The following is an 18,674-nucleotide window of genomic DNA, read 5'->3' on the forward strand; positions in this document are numbered from 1 at the left end:
CTAGTGAAGCACACATGTAGCATTCATTAATGACTGTAAGATACATATTAACATATGATTACCAATCCCTCCAGTCAGCAGTACTGGTTCAGAGCTTTTGTGATAATTAAGAAAATAGGTCATAGAACTCCTCAATCAAAGCAGCTCAGCCTTTTTACCTGAAGCAGACTACTATGCCCTAATGCATACTTAATGCATACATAAGGACTCTCTGTTGCTATTGTTTCCCTTCCCTCCCAGTCACATTATCAATTGAGAAACGAGTCCACAATACAACCAGAATGCATACTTTTCATGTCACTGCATCTCCCAATACTCCTAAATCAAGCCACATATCCTGAGCAGCTATAAGGCTGCAATTACCAGGTGAGAAGACAGCATGAAAATGCCAGAAAATATCCAGTCTCCTAACTTTAGCCAGTTGAACACATGAACTACTTTACGTGATTAGCAATTATTATGACTTGGAAGATTCTCAAAGTGGTCTGTTCACCACATATTGCCCTATGGATACATAAGACTAACCATTGGGTTTATACTGTATGAAAAAGACAATGTCAATGTAATCTCAAAATCATGATTTGAGAATCTCTCTATTAAAACAAGGTTAGAAAATAAGATTTATTTTCCCAGCCAACACTTTTCATATCATCTAGGTTTCATTTTGTAAAACAGAATGTAGACAGAATTGTTCACAAGGCACAACTTGTAATACACGTGTATGAAAGGCAGGCTTAACCGAGGAGAAGCACAGGATTGGAGGCAACGTATCTGTACAAGATTAAAGTTTACTCTGATGAGAAGCAAGATAAATCATGGTTGCAAAACACTGTGTTGCCTGACTAGACTACTAGAGATATTCAAACCAATTCATTTAAAATTCCCTTTTATACCTGCAGACTATGCTGAAAAAGGGAAATACAAATCCATTGTACCTTTGTAACTAAGCTCCAAATCAATTATTTTGAGACGAGGCAGAGAGGCTAAAGAGAATGATCCTAATTTTTGAGGAAAGTAGAAGCTTGTTGGCACTATCCACTGCCATAATAACAATGGAGGAAGAAAGCTGAGCTCACTGTACTCAAAGAAAGTACCAAGGTTTGGTTCCTCAGGTGCTGAGACATTGAACTAAAGCAACAATTGATACTGTATTAAAGAATTACCCACTATAGTTTGCTAGATCAAAGCCCTCAAAAACCTTGAAGAAGGGACATCGAGGTCAGTAACTTAATTCACCAATATTAATGACAGGCTAGGGAAATGAGTTCTGTGATGACTATCTCAGGTATTTATAATGTTAAACTGAGGACAGTAGATATAAAATGAATCCCACAGAGGACCTAAGAGATGTCACTCAACTGCACTGACAAGGACTCTACCTTTTCACATAGTAATTCTATTATTCCATATTCTGTTCATGGAAGAAAAACTTCTTTTGTCTGCATTTGTTCCAATGACTTGAATAATATATGTATTTTGCTAAAAGCCAAGTGGCTAAATAAAAACACGTACATTCTGACAAGTGAGAAAAGCAATTATGACAGCCAGAAAACTAGTAGAAATCTTTAACATTATGTAACTGCTAGACTGCACAATAGTGTTATTTGTCAGATCTCTCCGCTTGCACATAAAATAGAGTTCAATAGCAGATCTAGGATTTAAAAAAGAAAGCTTTTCTCAAAAAATATCCTGCCAATTGTTCTGCTTTTAACACACCATGTCCAAGTGGTAGACTTGACTGTCAGATCACTCCAAGCCAGATGTTTACCAGAAAGTCCTCACTGGAACTCATGGAAGTGTTTCATCATTTATTATCAGCTACCTGAGGGATAAACATAAATGTGTCCCATATGAAAAATTCCTCTTGTCAAAGCTGTTGGACAGCACTGTCAGGTTCAGGTGACTACTGCCTATTTTTTGGCAGGATTTGCAGGTTCCAGTCTGGTAACGCTGGCACGTTTCATACCTAAAACCCTTAAAACATCAGGGATTCCTGGGCACCACTGGCTTTGGACATCTGTCAACTTCATAACAGAATCACTCCAGAATTAGATTTTAAAAAACTGCCCCTGGCTTAATAAATTAAGCTAACGACAGCAGCTAGTTAGTCATTAGTAATCCAGAGATCTATCAGGAGTAAGACAGGACATGGCAGGGTTAAATGGTGCTCTGGAGAAGTGGTACAGTAGCAAGGTGCTACCTAGCACTGAAGAGTTGAGTTCAGTCAACAAACTTTGGCACAGTTCTCAACTTTTTTCTCAAATAGGAATTCACCACTGGCATTTACTCATGCAAAATGCGGCTAATGTTACATATATAAATTCTGAGTAATATTTTGTATATTAAACACTAGGTACCAGATTCAACCATTTACTATACTGTACCACAAAGTCAAGAAATGACAAATCACTGGCACAGCTTGGTCAAATTAGAAAACTTGGTATCACCTGCAGCAAGGACTTGGCAGATTCACACTAGAATTTATCTCTAAGACTGGTTCTGCATGCACGCAACACCAAGAATAATGATTCTAAACAGGTATCTCCATCATTAATACAAGGCAGCCCTATAAATTTTGTGGTCTCAAACAACATTTGACTCAATTTTCCCCTTTTGCTTTTTCTTGAAAGACCAGCTAACAACCTAAAATATGCATAGCTGACAGGTTCATGAGATCTTCTAATAAGATACAACTGAAGAGCAAAGACTTAAGAGTTCAGTACTGACATGTAAACTCCAAGTATGGCTGCAAGCATTCAAATGGTGAAATAAAGTAAGTAAAAACTTGGTGCTCAACAACTCACAAAGCACTTAAATATTTAACTTGAGCTCTTCAAGAAGACTGAATAATAACACAAAGGGACTGTGCTGGCAGTGCACAACAAAGTGCATACTAATACAGCTGTTGATACAGCTATACGCAGAAAACTGATGTTTGGAGTATAGAACATACTTTGTTAAGGAAGAATAGAAGAAAAGGCAGAGTCTATCCTCAAAGTCAGATCTCTCCTCAGCAAGGTTGATCATAATGCTTACGGGCCCACTAAACTAATGCAGATGGAAGTTTTCAGAATTTTAAAGGAAATGAAGTAGGAAGGCAAACTGAGATTGAGACAAACTACAATATTGCTATAATGACAAGAACACTGTTTCACTGTTTTAAGTTGATGTCTCCCATAATTAATCCAGGAGAAATTAGGCAAATAATTTTGCATAGATTTAGAATAAAGCAAAATCATGAACAGAAAAGAGTTTAGGTTTGTTACTTTGCAGTGACATGTGCATCCTATAGCACATGTAAGACAGTCATGCTAGAAAGCCTTTAATAAAACAATTAGTTTTCTAGACAAAGGAATGTTTGACACAGTATCAAATGGGAAGCAATTTAAGTTGGAGGAGATGTAAATTAGTTCCTAAATTATTAAAGCAAGTAAAAAGCTGGCTAAAGGCAAAATTCCTACTGCTTATACAAAAAAATATAGCAGGGTTGATAAAAAAAATCTTAGCATGGAATATGGACCAGTTTATGGGACTGAGTTTATTTCTCATCTCATTAATATTGTTGTCAGGAAATCCAGAAACGTACTAATGAAATATGCTGATAAAAGAGTCTGGTAGATACACTGGATACATTGCCAGATCATAGTATCATAAAACAAGAACTGAATAACTGAGAACTAGAATAAGAGAAATACGACAAAATTAAAAAATGGGATACAAGACCCTATGTGAACTTATAAGAGATTCCAACTAGAATATTACCACTTGGACAAAAAAGGAAGAGGAGAAACATCTTGTACTAATGAATCCTAAAACAACTGTGAGACAAAGTGACATGGTAAATGAGACTGTAAAAGATGTCAGGGAGAGGACAACCAGTATCATTGCATAATGCACACTAAAGAGAATTTGTTTGGTCCTGTGGTGGTTTTTACCCTGCTGGGTAGCTGAACTCCACCACAACCACTCTCTCACTCCCCCTGCTCAAAGAAAACAGAGGGAGAAAGTATGATGGAAAGGGCTCGATGGTTGAGATAAGGACAGGGAGATCACTCACCAATTATTGTCACAGGCAAAAACACATCCAGCACAGGGAGATTAATATAATTTATTGCCTATCACTAGTAGGCTATAACAGTGAGAAACTAAAAACAAACTAAAAATGCCCTCCCCCCATTCACCCTCTTCTACATCCGCCCCCCAAGTGGCTCAGGGAAACAGGGAATGGGGGCTGTGGTCAGTCCTTAACACAGTCTGGAGCTGGCTCTGATCTGACCTGGGGCAGCTGCTGGGGTCTGCTCACAGAGGCCATCCCTGCAGCCCCCTGCATTCAAGCCCTTGCCACATAAACCCAGGACAGGTAATAATGTGCAGTATGCAGGCTGCACATTTGAACAAATTCCTACTGGCAAAAGCACAGAGTACAAATGGACAGGCCTGATATTTGCCCTGTTACCGTTAACATCCCACAGTTGAAATGTGTGTGAGAGCTCGAGATAGGATGGCACAAGTGAGGTGTTGCACCCTTGGCTGTATACACAAAAGCATGGAAGCAGGGGGAAAGAAGGCTTGTATGTAGAGCCATGAACATGAGAGCCTGGAGAGGAGACACCCGTGGCTCCTACTGCGCTGGGTGCATCCCTCTTGGGGTGTAACAGCCAAGGCAGAGCTATTTGCTTCCTTTTGCTGCTGTCCCCAGTATGCATCAAGTAACATCAGATAATGTGGCCTATGTTATGATCCACCCCTCTACCCCCAAAAAGGGGTCAAATAATTTGGCTCACATAACCTAGTCAGATAAAGGTTGAAATGTGCTGTGAATGAAGTAACAAGCCCAGAGGATGAGAAGTAATAGCCTAAGAAAAAATGGCTATTAATTGAGTACAAATGAAACCATGAGACAACTATCAGATTAATGTTGTTCAAAACTCAAGTTAAAAACTCAAGTTTTTAACACACTGGAAAAATAAGAAATATGGTTTAAAGGACTTGCTTTCTTCTGTGGAAGTGAATGATCCCAGCATATAATGCTAGCAAGCAGCGTCACATGTTGAACCTGATAAGCTGCTCAGGGAAGAATGACAGGAACTGCCCAAAGACTAAGACTACTGGATGACAGAGTATTTAAAAGGACCTGTCAAACTTTAAAATGTAGCTTAAAAATGGATTTGTTACGGGTAAACTACACAAATTTGAGTTGCAGCAGATATTGGTTGTTTCCCTCCCTCCCTCTCTCAACTGCAAAAACCAAATACATGCTTTTTCTTACAGAAGCAAAGCTGTTACAAGCTGTAAACTATCAAATGTCTAGAAAAAAATTAAGAGCATGGGAGACAAGCATGAGAATTGTAAGTGGAGATTCTTACACAGCTATCTGAAATGGACAAATTGGAACAGCGGCTGTACACTATTCATCTGAGTTAAGGGTGATTACAAAAACAGAATCTGTGAACTGATGTGTAAGTAGTCTCTGTAACTATTAAACTGGCTTAGCTTTTCATCAGAAGTTGTTAGCTAGAAACATATTTTCTAAGAATCAGAAAACTGGATCTGCCTTATATATTGTTATTGTTAACTTCCAGTTAGATTCTCCCCACCATTTACCAAGGATACAAAGTCTCAGGTGGACAAAATACTAAGAAACAAAATAATGATCATCTGCATCACCTTAGTGCCTTTAAAAAACAAACAAAACAAACAAACATATAAAACCCTGTATATAGGGTTCCTTTAAATGTGAGACTGGAATCCTGTAGCACATAGAAGTTGCTACTAATGAGCAAGAACAGCGTATGTTAAAAAAAATTAGGCACACTGACCTTGGTATTTCATCTTCATCCCATTCGATGAAAGATGTGCTGTTTGAATTTTCTGCAAAATGAATTCTATGATGTTTACTTGCACCTGATATATCACCTAAAAAGAAAAATAGTATGAGACATTAATTAACTTATGCTTCAGTAATGTTTTAATTTTTTTACAAATATAATTACATAATTTCAACTATTATTTAATATTATCAGCCAAAATGCTTCTGAAGAATAAACTGCACTGCATGATAGTGGCTTCAGAATAACTATACTCTCATTGAAATGTCATGACTTTCTTAATTACATATGGACACACACAAGAAGTCTTCTCAATGCACCAACTTTATTACAATTGAATTTGGTGTTGTCTGCTCATATCTTAACCTAAATTCTAGCTTTTATTTTTTGAGTATGTTAGTACATGTGGCGTCACTAGTGGCGTCCCCCAGGGCTCGGTGCTGGGGCCGGTCCTCTTTAATATCTTCATCGATGATCTGGATGAGGGCATCGAGTGCACCCTCAGTAAGTTCGCAGATGACACCAAGTTAGGTGCGTGTGTCGATCTGCTTGAGGGTAGGAAAGCTCTGCAGGAGGATCTGGATAGGCTGCACCGATGGGCTGAGGTCAACTGCATGAAGTTCAACAAGGCCAAGTGCCGGGTCCTGCACCTGGGGCGCAATAACCCCAAGCAGAGCTACAGGCTGGGAGATGAGTGGTTGGAGAGCTGCCAGGCAGAGAAGGACCTGGGAGTGATGGTTGATAGTCGGCTGAATATGAGCCAGCAGTGTGCTCAGGTGGCCAAGAAGGCCAACGGCATCCTGGCTTGTATCAGGAACAGCGTGACCAGCAGGGCTAGGGAGGTGATCGTCCCCCTGTACTCAGCCCTGGTGAGGCTGCACCTCGAGTACTGTGTTCAGTTTTGGGCCCCTCGCTACAAGAAGGACATCGAGGTGCTTGAGCGGGTGCAGAGAAGGGCGACGAAGCTGGTGAGGGGCCTGGAGAACAAGTCCTACGAGGAGCGGCTGAGGGAGCTGGGCTTGTTCAGCCTGGAGAAGAGGAGGCTCAGGGGTGACCTTATCGCTCTTTTTAGGTACCTCAAGGGAGGCTGTAGCGAGGTGGGGGTTGGCCTGTTCTCCCACGTGCCTGGTGACAGGACGAGGGGGAATGGGCTTAAGTTGAGCCAGGGGAGTTTTAGGTTAGATGTTAGGAAGAACTTCTTTACTGAAAGGGTTGTGAGGCACTGGAACAGGCTGCCCAGGGAAGTGGTGGAGTCACCATCCCTGGAAGTCTTCAAAAGACGTTTAGATGTAGAGCTTAGGGATATGGTTTAGTGGAGGGCTGTTAGCATTAGGTTGGAGGTTGGACTCGATGACCTTGAGGTCTCTTCCAACCTAGAAAATTCTGTGATTCTGTGATTCTGTGATACATCATTGCTTAGCCTTAAGTAAAATTCAGGATTCCCAAGTGTCTGGGTCCTCAGGTGAGATCCCAATGGAAATTAGAAGCCAAAGTAAACACTAAATTCTGCGTCACACTTTTCCTCTTTCTTATCCATGAGCTGAAAGAGAATACAATACATTCCAGAAGTAGTGGCATAGTAGAAGCATAAAACTACAATGAAGGCAGACATCGTCTGACCTACAAATGCAGAAAACACTCGCTTGGAGGTTTCAGTGTAAGGAAGTGTGCTCCAAGGTCATCCTGGAGAAGTCCCCTTTGAAGATTTACCACTTCCCTTGCGGTCTCCTTCTGAACCTTCGCTCTTCAGACGAAGGAAAGACAATATACACAGATGTGGCACAGGAAAGAAAAAAGCCCTGGAATGGGCTTGGAGAGGAAACTGGAGGAGAAAACCTGAAAAATTACTCAGTCTCCCACTTCAACATAAAAGACCTGCTTGAACCTTGAATTTTCTCAGCTATATCAGCTGATGTCTGTGTATTCCTGTTACTACAAATTTACCAGCTGACCTCTCTCAGCCTTCAAAACTGTCTGCTCATCTAAGTGACAAAAATAGCACTGGAAACAGGCTTTTGATGCTGCCTACTTACTTTTAGGAACAGATTGATTATGGATGTTTCTATTCCTCATCAAACTGATTTTTAGATCATCGTCTGCAAGGGAGGAAAAATAAATATGCTGCACGTATTTAGGTAAAGGCTTCTATTGCCATCTAGGACACACAGTTCAGTCTGGTCTGCATGGCACAAACTGCAGTTGACTAAAAAGAATGTATACACCCCAAGACACAGACATTATCAAGCAGGCAGGTAAGCATGGCCTAGGTCTCTCATTCTTAAATAAATGATGAATGAGACTATAAACAGCTTACATCTCTATCACCTATCATGTGAAAGCAAAAGGAAGAAGAGCTATGGAAAAACAATGGGGGCAACTACTTAATACAGCTGGACTATGTGTCTCCAGAAGGCCACTTTGGATGTTTGGAAGATGACAGGCACTGACTATACTTCCTCGGGACTGAAGGTCCTGAAAATGCTGTGGCTGAGCTTTTGATTTTCTGCAGTTATGACACCACCAAAAAGCATGGCCTACTGCTGTGTATGGAAAGAGTATTTCTTTAGATGTTATGAAACTCCACGGAGTAATCTATTGCTGTCTAGATATATATGCATAAGAATAATGGGAAGAATTAAAGTCAGCATGATTCATTTCCTGTTTTTACAGGAAGGTACTTTACCGTTCTTTTAAAATCTTGCTTTAGCTGTAAGAACAATTATGATTTAGCAAAACAACATTTATTTTTCTAAATGTAAGTACCAAAGACATAATGTTTTTCCTACTGCTACATCCCCTTTATACTGAAGCATTTAGATAAAATTATGGATGTTCTTACCAATCTTCTGTTTTATCCAAGTGTATACATTCCAAATGCCAAGCTAATTTTTAAAACGAAAAATTAAAAATACCTCAATTGCTCAGACTTTTATACCTCAAATTTCAACAGTGAGCAAATGACCTTAGTACAAGCGGAAGCATTCTGCTTAAGAACAGTGGAACATTATAATCTAGCTAAAATTTTGTCACTACTGCACTAAAAAGTCACTACTGCAGCAGAAAATAAATTAAAACTGGCATAGGGATGAAAAACAAATGTCAGTAAAATTAAAGGAACACAATTACTATGCATCTTTTGTATAAATTCAAATATCAAATACAATGATTTTTGTTTTAAATGTCTAACTTGAAAAGAGTGATGAACGTCTTGTGAAAATGGTCAAAGTGACATTTCTGACAGAACATGTGGTTTTTGATACACAGCATCTCATTTCAGATGGTCTTTTCTCCAGTCCCAATACACAGGCAGAAAATGAAAAAAATACAAAAAATTACACATGGAATTTGTTTTGACCCAGAAGACAAACTATAAGGATGTGATACCCATTCAGACACAAACCGCGGCAGGAACGCTACAACTAGTGACATTTTATTTGAAATGTGAGCTTTTAGCTTTCAGAACAATTACTTAGTCTTAAGAAAAAACTCCTTACTTTTCCTCCTTGCCTTTCTGAATTTTACAGCAGCCAGGTTTATTAAATTCATTCCATATAAGTTGTAATCTATAAAGAGTTGAAGGAGGTAGGGAATATGGGCTTCATGAGGCTGGTAAGATTTGTTCATTATGGCTCCACCTTGCAGAAGCTCACATACTCTAAAATTAAAAACAAATTAGAACATAAAACAACAATTGTGTTTCCAGTACAACAATACTGATGTCTGATTTTACCAAAATATAAAGTATGTACACTTCTTAAATTTTGCTTTAGTCGTAAATCTTATGAGCTTTGTTTTCACAATAACGGATCCACAAAAATGTCTGCTGGTAATGAACATTGGGTGTAAATTACAAAGGAGCTGTAAATCCTCCGGCTTTAAAACAAACAAAAAAAATAAAACAAAACCTCCAAAGAAAAATCATACCATGCACTATTTTTGCAACATGTCCAAAGCCACTGCGGTCCATGGAAATCTGTTTACAAAGCAACTATGGCAGCTGTATGCCTACAAACCAGTAATAACTTGGAATTTCTCTCCAGTTCTCCCTTGCATATATATGAAGTCCTGCATGTTTTTAAAGTTTCAAACTGTCTGCGTAGAAGCAGCATTTTAATAGCTTCCCAGAAGTATGACAAATCTGCTGTTTTAAACACCTGCACATTAAAAAGCAACTGCAGGTATTTGCATAATTATCTATCGGTGCAATACATTTATCCCTAAGTAATATGAGATTTATAAATCAAAGACTAGCCGTAAGTATTTCTAAATGCCATAAATTGTATTCAAAAAAATAAAGTTTTATCTAAGATTAAAAGAATAAACTACGTGAAGTGTCAGTCCTTACTTGGGTAAGAGTAATTCAAACATGAGAAGTTTCAAAGTAAAAGGTCCAAATAACTGTCAGCAAGTCATACGTGCACACAGATTACATTAAGATGGAAATTTAACATAATGTGGAATTTTACTAGCCTGGAACAAAAACAGGCAATCCCATCTTACAATCACGTATTAGATCTTCAAAAAAAGTTATGAGAGGCAATACTAGACAATCAATGCTTGAGAAATCATTCCTCCTTATTTATTACTGTCACAGTAGTTGCAGTAAATTCAGGAAGTCTGAGGTCAACAGTACTTTTATTTTATAGGCTATTACTCTATTGAGAAATATAGAAACTGTTTAATAACAAAAACTATCCAATTTTCCAAGTATATTTTAATTTTAGTAATGAGTACTGGAATCTAAAACATAAGAACTACCAAAATCCATTTCATAATATATGAAAGAGCACTAAATGTACTAACTACATCATTTTCCTCAGGCGTTACAGGAAAGATATCCTGATGCAAACATGTTCAAATGCAGAGTAATTACAGTTAAGATAACTAGGCATGTATGATTTGGTCTTGTTTTCTTAACATGTTATTCCTTTAAAATGATTACTGATATGCTTAAAATTAGTAATTTTCTCACTGTTTTGAAAAACTTGAACAATACTTCTATTGCTTCTCTTGTTAAGATGTTGTTGAGTCTTGCTCCAAATATTATTTTTTCTATTCAAGATACAAGCCAGAACTTCACACCACCATATCCTTACCTTTTTACCATTGCAGGATTGTAAAGATAGATCTTCATGAACTGTCTCTCCTTTTCATGGTAACCATAAAAAGGCCTGGAGAGGAAGAAGTAAAAGCAAGAGGCTAGCCGGTTATGCAGTGGCATTTATTCTGCTGCAATTTACCATGAAGCATATTAAAATCCAGAGGGGGGAAAAAAAAACACGGATGAACTGCATATCCAGGAGACTGAAAACTCCCACGCATTGGGCCAAAAATCATTATAATCCAAATGTATTACTTAATAATACACTGTGACTCAATTTCAAAACAGAATCTTAACCCATTATCTTTACACACTATTAAAAACACATCACACATTTCTGAACAGACATTTCATAAAAAGAGGCTGACTTGGTGGGGTCAGATGTGGAGCACGCACATGCGAATTTGGGGAGGAAGGCAAAAGCAAGAATGGAAAAAAAGAAAAAAAGAGGCTGGGGAGGTAAGACAGGGCTACACTGCACACTTTGCAGTAGAAATTTCAGTCTAATGCAGGTAGGCGGGTTCATCAGGAAGCTCTTACCATGGGTCACAAGTTTGCCAGAGACGGCAAGATTACAAAATGACAGGTAGGTAGTGTTTTTTCAATGCTGCCACTCCTTTTCTGAAGGACTAATTTAAAACATTTTCCACTGTATTTGGTGAAATGCCAAGTACTCAAAGCTGCAGCTGATGCACTACATTACTAATAAAATGTTAAAGATAAAAACGATAGGTTCTATGCATGTTGGAATATCTAACAAAAATTCACTTAAGCACTTCTGGCTTAGCATTGTTTCTCACCTTCCCCCCATGTAAACACACTGATGCCATATCATAATAGTACTTTCACTGCATTTATTAGCGCTGGACTGCCTCAAAACAGTGTTCAACTCTTCTGATAAATGTTTTAACAAAGTCCTTGAGAACATTAATTCCGCAGATCAGGTGTAAATGAATAAATATCAGCTGTGTAATGTAAATAACCGAACAATGAGAGCAGCTTAAAAGAATGAATAGCTGCCCCTTTCCAGTGATTACTAGTCATCTCGTGCACTAAATGAGGCATGAATCCTGAAGAAAATAGGATTTGAGAATGCAATTAAAGAATACATGTCATAATGAATATGTCAAGATTAAGCTGAGGTTGCACAGGCAATATTAATTCTGGTATTACTTGACTGAATTACTGACTTTTCAGCATCAAGAATGCTAATCTAATCTAACATGCTTGTAATACAGCATGTTAAGGAAACAGGCCATAATTCAACACGTTGGGTAAATGCAAGAAGCCTACAGTTTGCAGTAATCGTGACTGAAGTCAACAGAAGTTTGTGAATACATCCATTTAAATGTTACCTCTCCGAAATAAAATAAAATCTCTTAGTCAAGAGTATTATTAGAAAGTGCAGCTTTGATGCTTACTTGCTAAGTCTAAAAAATGAGGTGGTAAGAAGGTTTCCAGTCCTAAATTAAATGCAAACTCAACAGAACTGCACAACCACAGCATTAATACTGCTGTCCTTAATACGATTATGTTTGCACACATTTATACCGAACTGTTTCAAAAGATGTTTGTGCTATTAAAGCTGAGATAAGTTGAAACAACAAACTGAGAGCTGAAAAGGAGAAAATGAGATCTTATATAACGAAGAAATCTCTTACAGAAATTGTCGGAAACTTAATGACAGTTTATACGCATTGAGTTACAATGGCTCAATATGCTGTAGGCAGGGAAATTAAGAGCCAGTTTTAAAAAAGTCAGCACTTGCATGGCAAATGATCCATACTTACACTGACCTGGCACAACAGGGAAAGTAAGATTTATGAGCCCTTCAAGGTTAGATATGAACACCTACTTTAACTACACGATGCAAGCTGACAGCATATTTTAACCCCTTGCTTATCGCTGGACATCCACTATGTTTGAAGTTAACACGACAACAATCCTATGTTAAACCTGCAAAGGTTTAAACAAACACCCTTATTACATAACAATTTTCCAACTAATACAGAAAAGAACAGATAATCTCCAAGATTTAAAGAAAAATACAGGTTTCTCACCACGGAGACACTGTAAGGTCCATGACTCCAGTCAGAACAGAAGAAAGCAAAGAGGTTTCTGTCACTACATAAGCATGTCTATCTACCCAGGTAAAAGATGAAGGTGTGTTGCAATTTCTGCTAGGTGTATCCCATCAGCCTCTTAGGCAAGCAAAGAAAATACTTGAAACAGTCCTTCCAATGCTGGCTTGAGGCAGTGAGAGTCTGACCTTCAATAATGACTTGAACTCTAAGGCAAGAGAGGTGACAAAGAGGCAGGTTCTCCTACTCTGTGTCTGCTGCCTTCTCACCGATTTGAGGAAGAAAGACTGCCTTCAGCATTTTAATCTGCCTGGGTTAAACATGAACAGCTATGTCAATGTCCACATAGCTCTCAAAGAAATAACAAAAATAAAAAATACAGTGGGTTAGCTTTCCTGCTATTGCAAAAACAACGTTCCGAATAAAAATATTAATAAAAAAAGATATTGCAGGCACTTTGCTAGCAATATCTAGACGATAGCACTACAACTAGCTGGCAACAGAAAGATTATCTCCCTGAAACTAATTGTTGGAAAGGATGTCTTTCAACAGAGCGTGGAACAAGAAAAGTAAAAGGTAGTGCTGCACAGTACTGAAAATTAGCATTTACATTGTTTTGCAGATGAAAAATTCAATGCATATACAGATTAACTGTTTTCCTCCAGGACAGCTTGCTATTATTCACCATGATTTGACACATTTTTCAGTCCTTGGTTATGCAAGTCAAATAAAAATTGATCAAGAGAATCCTTAAAATGTTAACATCCAGTAATAATATATAGTTTCAGCAGCAGTAGAAAGCTACACTAAATAAAAACAGAGCAGTCAGCTTGACAGATAAGTGAGAGCCTCATCTTCATGGTCTGTGCTGCTTGGAGGATCAGATGGATAAGCATGACCTGACAGTCGCTGTGGTAGACTTCTATGGGCCATCTTAGATGATCAAAAAAAAAAGAAGACCTGGAGGCAGACTCCTGCAAGACATGCTTGGTCACAGGGAACCTAGAATAAGCCAGACATGTAGCAAATGCTGGCTGGAAAGTACTGCTGTTATAGCAGAGACAGAAAAAACTGAAAGGAACAGATTTGGAAACATGACGGGCAGTAGGATGCAAGTTTAGGAAAAAATGTTGTGCCAACCATTTGTGTCAAGCGTAACTGTTGATTATGTTAGATTAAAGCAAGTGAGAAAAGTTTTTCAGTTGTACAGGCCTGTAGGAAATCACACAGGGAGGGGAAAAGAAAAAAGAAAAAGGAAGAGCACCACAGTCACCCAAGTCCACGTTAAGTGTTTCTAAATCAAACTGCAAAAAGCATTTCAAAACAAATAACAGAAAGAACCGTCGCAGGTCATACTTACATTCCGGATACTAACGACACTTTGAAAACATGTTGAACAGTAGAAGACGGATTGCCTAAAGCCACATTAAGTGCTCTGTCAATGCTGAATGCCACTTTGCGGAGATAGCGTTCTGGATGCTGTCCAAAACCATCATACGGTACGTAGAGGTAAGGAAAGATACCATGTAAGTGGAGACAAGTCTTTTGACCTAAAAAGAGAAAGCAAACATTTATTTTTGAATGACTACATCATTATTTCTTTTAAGTAGTTCCTGAATTTGAAAATTTTTATGATATTTTCAGGTTCTACTGCCAGGGTAAATTGAAACAAGTTCAGGTCTAATTCATACAAAGGTGCCAATTTAGAGCAGTTCTCACAGTTGATTCATTGACTACAGCAGTAAGAATCAGATGTGGTTAGATGACATACACAGTGGCAAATTCTGCTATCATATAAGCATGATCCTAACAATTTTATCTGTAACAATAAGATAACACCACTCTGAGAATAATTTTGCATAGTGAATTAGTGTTGGATGGTTAATGGTTTCCCAGCCCTTGTAAATATTTTGAGATATCAAAATGATTCCCATTCCTCACTGGGATGAGCACATAACTTCTCAGAAATTAAAAAACGAATGACCTGGTGGATGCTCTGGACATTCAATGTTCTAGCCATTAAGGCATAAATTATGTGGATGTGGAAAAAAAACACACAGTGATTTTCAACTTTTTCAGTGTGTGAATCGCTGTGAGGTCTCCGCAGCCTGTGCAGGTCTCTAACCTTCTACCGACACGCTTACTTCTCAGCTTTAGCTTTCATGAGTCTGCAGTAACAGCAGAATGAAAAAACACACCACGAAAAAAAACATCATGCTGGACTAGACCACAGCTCAAGCTTCTGTTTTGGACAAGGTAAGGACAGCGATGTGGATCGGGATATCCCAAGCATGACCATTATATTTTTATTTTTTGTCTCTTCTCAGCTGTAATACATGTTCTTTCCTTCCCTCACCATAAAACACCAGAGCATGCATTCGCTCCCAAACCTAACAAATTCCACATCGCCACCCTCCGAGCCCACAAAAGCCCTCACGACTTCTCACTGGTCAGTGAAAAAGGTTTGCAGAAAACTACTGTAAACACACACTGACTACTCCCCACCCCACTGCAATGACAGGGAACAGCATTTGGTATTCTGCTTGGCCAGGCACTCTGCACCAAGGCAGCCAAACAGTGTCTGAAGGCAGCGCTTTCATCAATCACAACACTACAGGGAGGCAGCACAACCTCACTGGTCCACAACTCCAAGGAACAGACTTCCACGAGATTATTCCTCCAACCTGAGATTATTTCTCAGCAGAGGGACCTTGCCCGTACTACTTACACTCACTCATCTCACATCTGCATGGACGCACCACTGGCCACCCAGTAAAGAGAGCTCCAAGTCCTCTAATGAGCAAGCAGAGCAGGCTTCCTGGGTCAGGGTGTCTGTCCATTTTTACACCTAGAAACAGCTCAGAGGATGCTAGCACATGGTGCTGTTCTCCACTGTGATTTTTTCTTTTCACTTCCTAGAAAATCAACCCCATCAAGTCTCTCCAGCGATGTCCAAATACACCCCAAGTACACAATACACATTCATAACATCGGGGGCACGTACGATGAAATCTGCCCACATTAAAGAAACCAAACTAAAGAAACTAAACAATTATGAACTAGAATTTTTTGAATGGCAAAACAAAGGGCAGAACCAGCAGCTTTATAGGGCAGGAGAACCTCTGCCACCTTTTTGTGGGAAAAGTCATTCATTAGTAGCATGTGAACTGAGGCAGTATTGATCCGTGCAGTGATGGCAGACAATTAATTTTCTGTACAAAGTCACCAACAGATGTGTGTCTCCCCATGGCCGTACTTAAGACTGCCTCAAATAAAGGGTTTTTAACCCCCATATTAAAAACAGCAGTGGTCTAAACTTATGCAGTTCCTTTTTTTCCCTTTGCTTTTTTTTTTTTTTATTATTATTAAAAAAAAGCACATATGCAAGAATGACATTCAAGAAAAAAAAACATTTTTTTCATATATGTTTCTGCGAATGCTTACTGAGGCATTAAAAAAATGAACAAACCAACCCACCCCAAGCTACACTTGATATTGGAGCTACAGAATAAGAACTTCTGGGCAGATATAGAGGTCTATCCCCCTGTGAACGTTAGAAATTCCCACTTTTGTTACCTTTACCTTGTCAAGCCAAATCAGTTCCTCACTTGGGTCTGTTACAGAAGTAGCTATGAACTCTTGTTCTTTTTGATAGCGCTCAAATACATCTGCGTTAGCGGTTGCCAAACTATTCTGAATTATAATTAAATCGTGCTCGCCCACAAAACAAAATTACAAAGCTCTAAATAAAACAGGGAGATGCTCTGAACTTATTATTTAAATTCAGGTTCCTTTCAAGTTACAGAGAACAATTAATAAAGCTTTTACAGCTAGCATCTGGTTACTCAAGTTAATTGAGTTAAAAATATATATCCATTTCAATTGCAGATATTGCACAGTTTTTGCTGAACTGAAACACACCACTTTATTGCTGAATAAAACAGGACATGTACAGAGGAAGCTTCCTTCTATTCCCTTCTGTCCCCTTGCCCTCTATTCCCTTCCTGTGCACAAAAAACAAAACCAACCAACACCATGGAAAACACTATAGCTTTCGATTGACCAAAGAATCAAAATGCCATCTAAGTCTAGGGAAATCTTCGAAAACACACACACTGAGTCACTCCTCGGTTTTGATTCTGCCCAGAAAGCAAGCGGGCTAGCAGCTGTCAAGTTATATGGGTTTATACAGTTCCTCACTTTGCTCCTTGTCAGCATTAACTCATTTATCATGCCATTTGGTTTTACTTCTATTTTTATTTACAAACCTCGTTACCCTGAGCCTTACCCTACTGATGTAAGCACAGTCATCTGTTCCCGTTGTTGAAGTAAAAACCCCAAATTGCACCAAAGGTTGGGGTGCTGGGTCTGAGGCCGGACCCCAGGAGCAGGGGCCGTGGTTTGCACTACGCTGCTACAGATTCGAGTGGATCCCTTCCAACAGAGCCACAAGAAGAAAACAGATCTACCCGCTGAGGATCTCAGACCACACAGACTTACAATTAACATAAATTACAAACTTGGCCTGGGATAAGGTTAAGAGGTTTTATGCTTTAAACACGTCGATCTCATGTTTCTCTTTCTCTTCAGAGATACAGACAGCAGCACATTCGTACCGCTGGAACAACAGCGACCACCTACAGGGCCCAGCAGATGTTATTTTTACATCCATTCATCAGTTTCTTTGCATCTGCCGCATCGATGGAAGCAGTGCTCTACACACAGTGCAGTCTGGAGAAGAGCCATCCAGGTTGTAGAGCCGCTCCCCTCAGCTTCCTGAGGCAAACCTGAAGCCGTGCAGAGGGATTCCCAGTTTCCAGACCAGACAGGCCACCTACCTGTCTGCAAGAAAAAGGTTTCATCACAACCGTTCTGTACACGAGCAGTACGTATGATGTCTTTGTTAATAAATGAATGCAATTGTGTGTGCAAACGAACCGACTGGTGGTGATAACGGGCTATCAGCCTGGATGTGGCTGCTGCCCAAACAACCTCTCTAGCCCGAGCTCTTTTAAAGAACGGGGTCTGCACCAGTTGAGCTATCTGCAAGTCACAGAGCGAGCACTCCAGCACGTGACTGGAAGGGGCTCAGGTCGGGAAGCAGAGCCGCAGCTCACTCACAAGTCTTTTTCAGGCACCGAGGGAAGCAGCGAATGAATGAACATGAGAAGTGCTGCTGCAGCACAGAAAGGGAGCAAAACACAAAACCTCGAGATGTTACGAGATACTCGAATAGCAAATTGGCTGTATTCCACGAAAAGGAGGAACTGGAAACTAAACGTCGATAGAGGTGAATAGCCAGAGTAACAATCAATCAATACATCAAAAACATTTAGTTTTTTAGATAGTAGAGAAAGTGAGCCTTAGCATTTTTTTAGACAGAGCCCTAAACCCACACTTACCAAAGCAAGTGGCATAAATGTTGCTGAAGCATTAAAGCCAAACATAGCATTTTGTACACTTGAAACCCATGGGACGGGGATTAAGAAATCAAGCCTGCTAATTTTTGAAGCTGCTTGCTGTATGCATTACAATTAGGAACACATACCAAACGTAATCCTTGCGCTACGGTATCATTTAAAATAGAAGAAGAAAAAGCTGTAGTAAGCCTGAGACAGAAATCTTCGATACGATTAGAAGAGAAATGAAACCAGTAGGATAAAG

General features: G+C 39.2%; 1 protein-coding gene across 1 annotated transcript in view; it reads right to left on the minus strand.

Annotated features, from left to right (window-relative positions):
- REV3L (REV3 like, DNA directed polymerase zeta catalytic subunit) overlaps positions 1–18,674 on the minus strand; it is a 119,670-nt gene that overhangs the window by 59,943 nt on the left and 41,053 nt on the right. The window contains exons 2-5 of the mRNA XM_084513582.1: positions 14,371–14,560; positions 10,925–10,999; positions 9,323–9,483; positions 5,820–5,916 (exon numbers count right to left, since the gene is read on the minus strand). Coding sequence (XP_084369708.1) covers positions 5,820–5,916; positions 9,323–9,483; positions 10,925–10,999; positions 14,371–14,560 — 523 coding nt within the window. The remainder of the gene's footprint in view (positions 1–5,819; positions 5,917–9,322; positions 9,484–10,924; positions 11,000–14,370; positions 14,561–18,674) is intronic.

Source organism: Aythya ferina, assembly GCF_964211825.1.
Source record: "Aythya ferina genome assembly, chromosome: 3".
Taxonomy (NCBI): domain Eukaryota; kingdom Metazoa; phylum Chordata; class Aves; order Anseriformes; family Anatidae; genus Aythya; species Aythya ferina.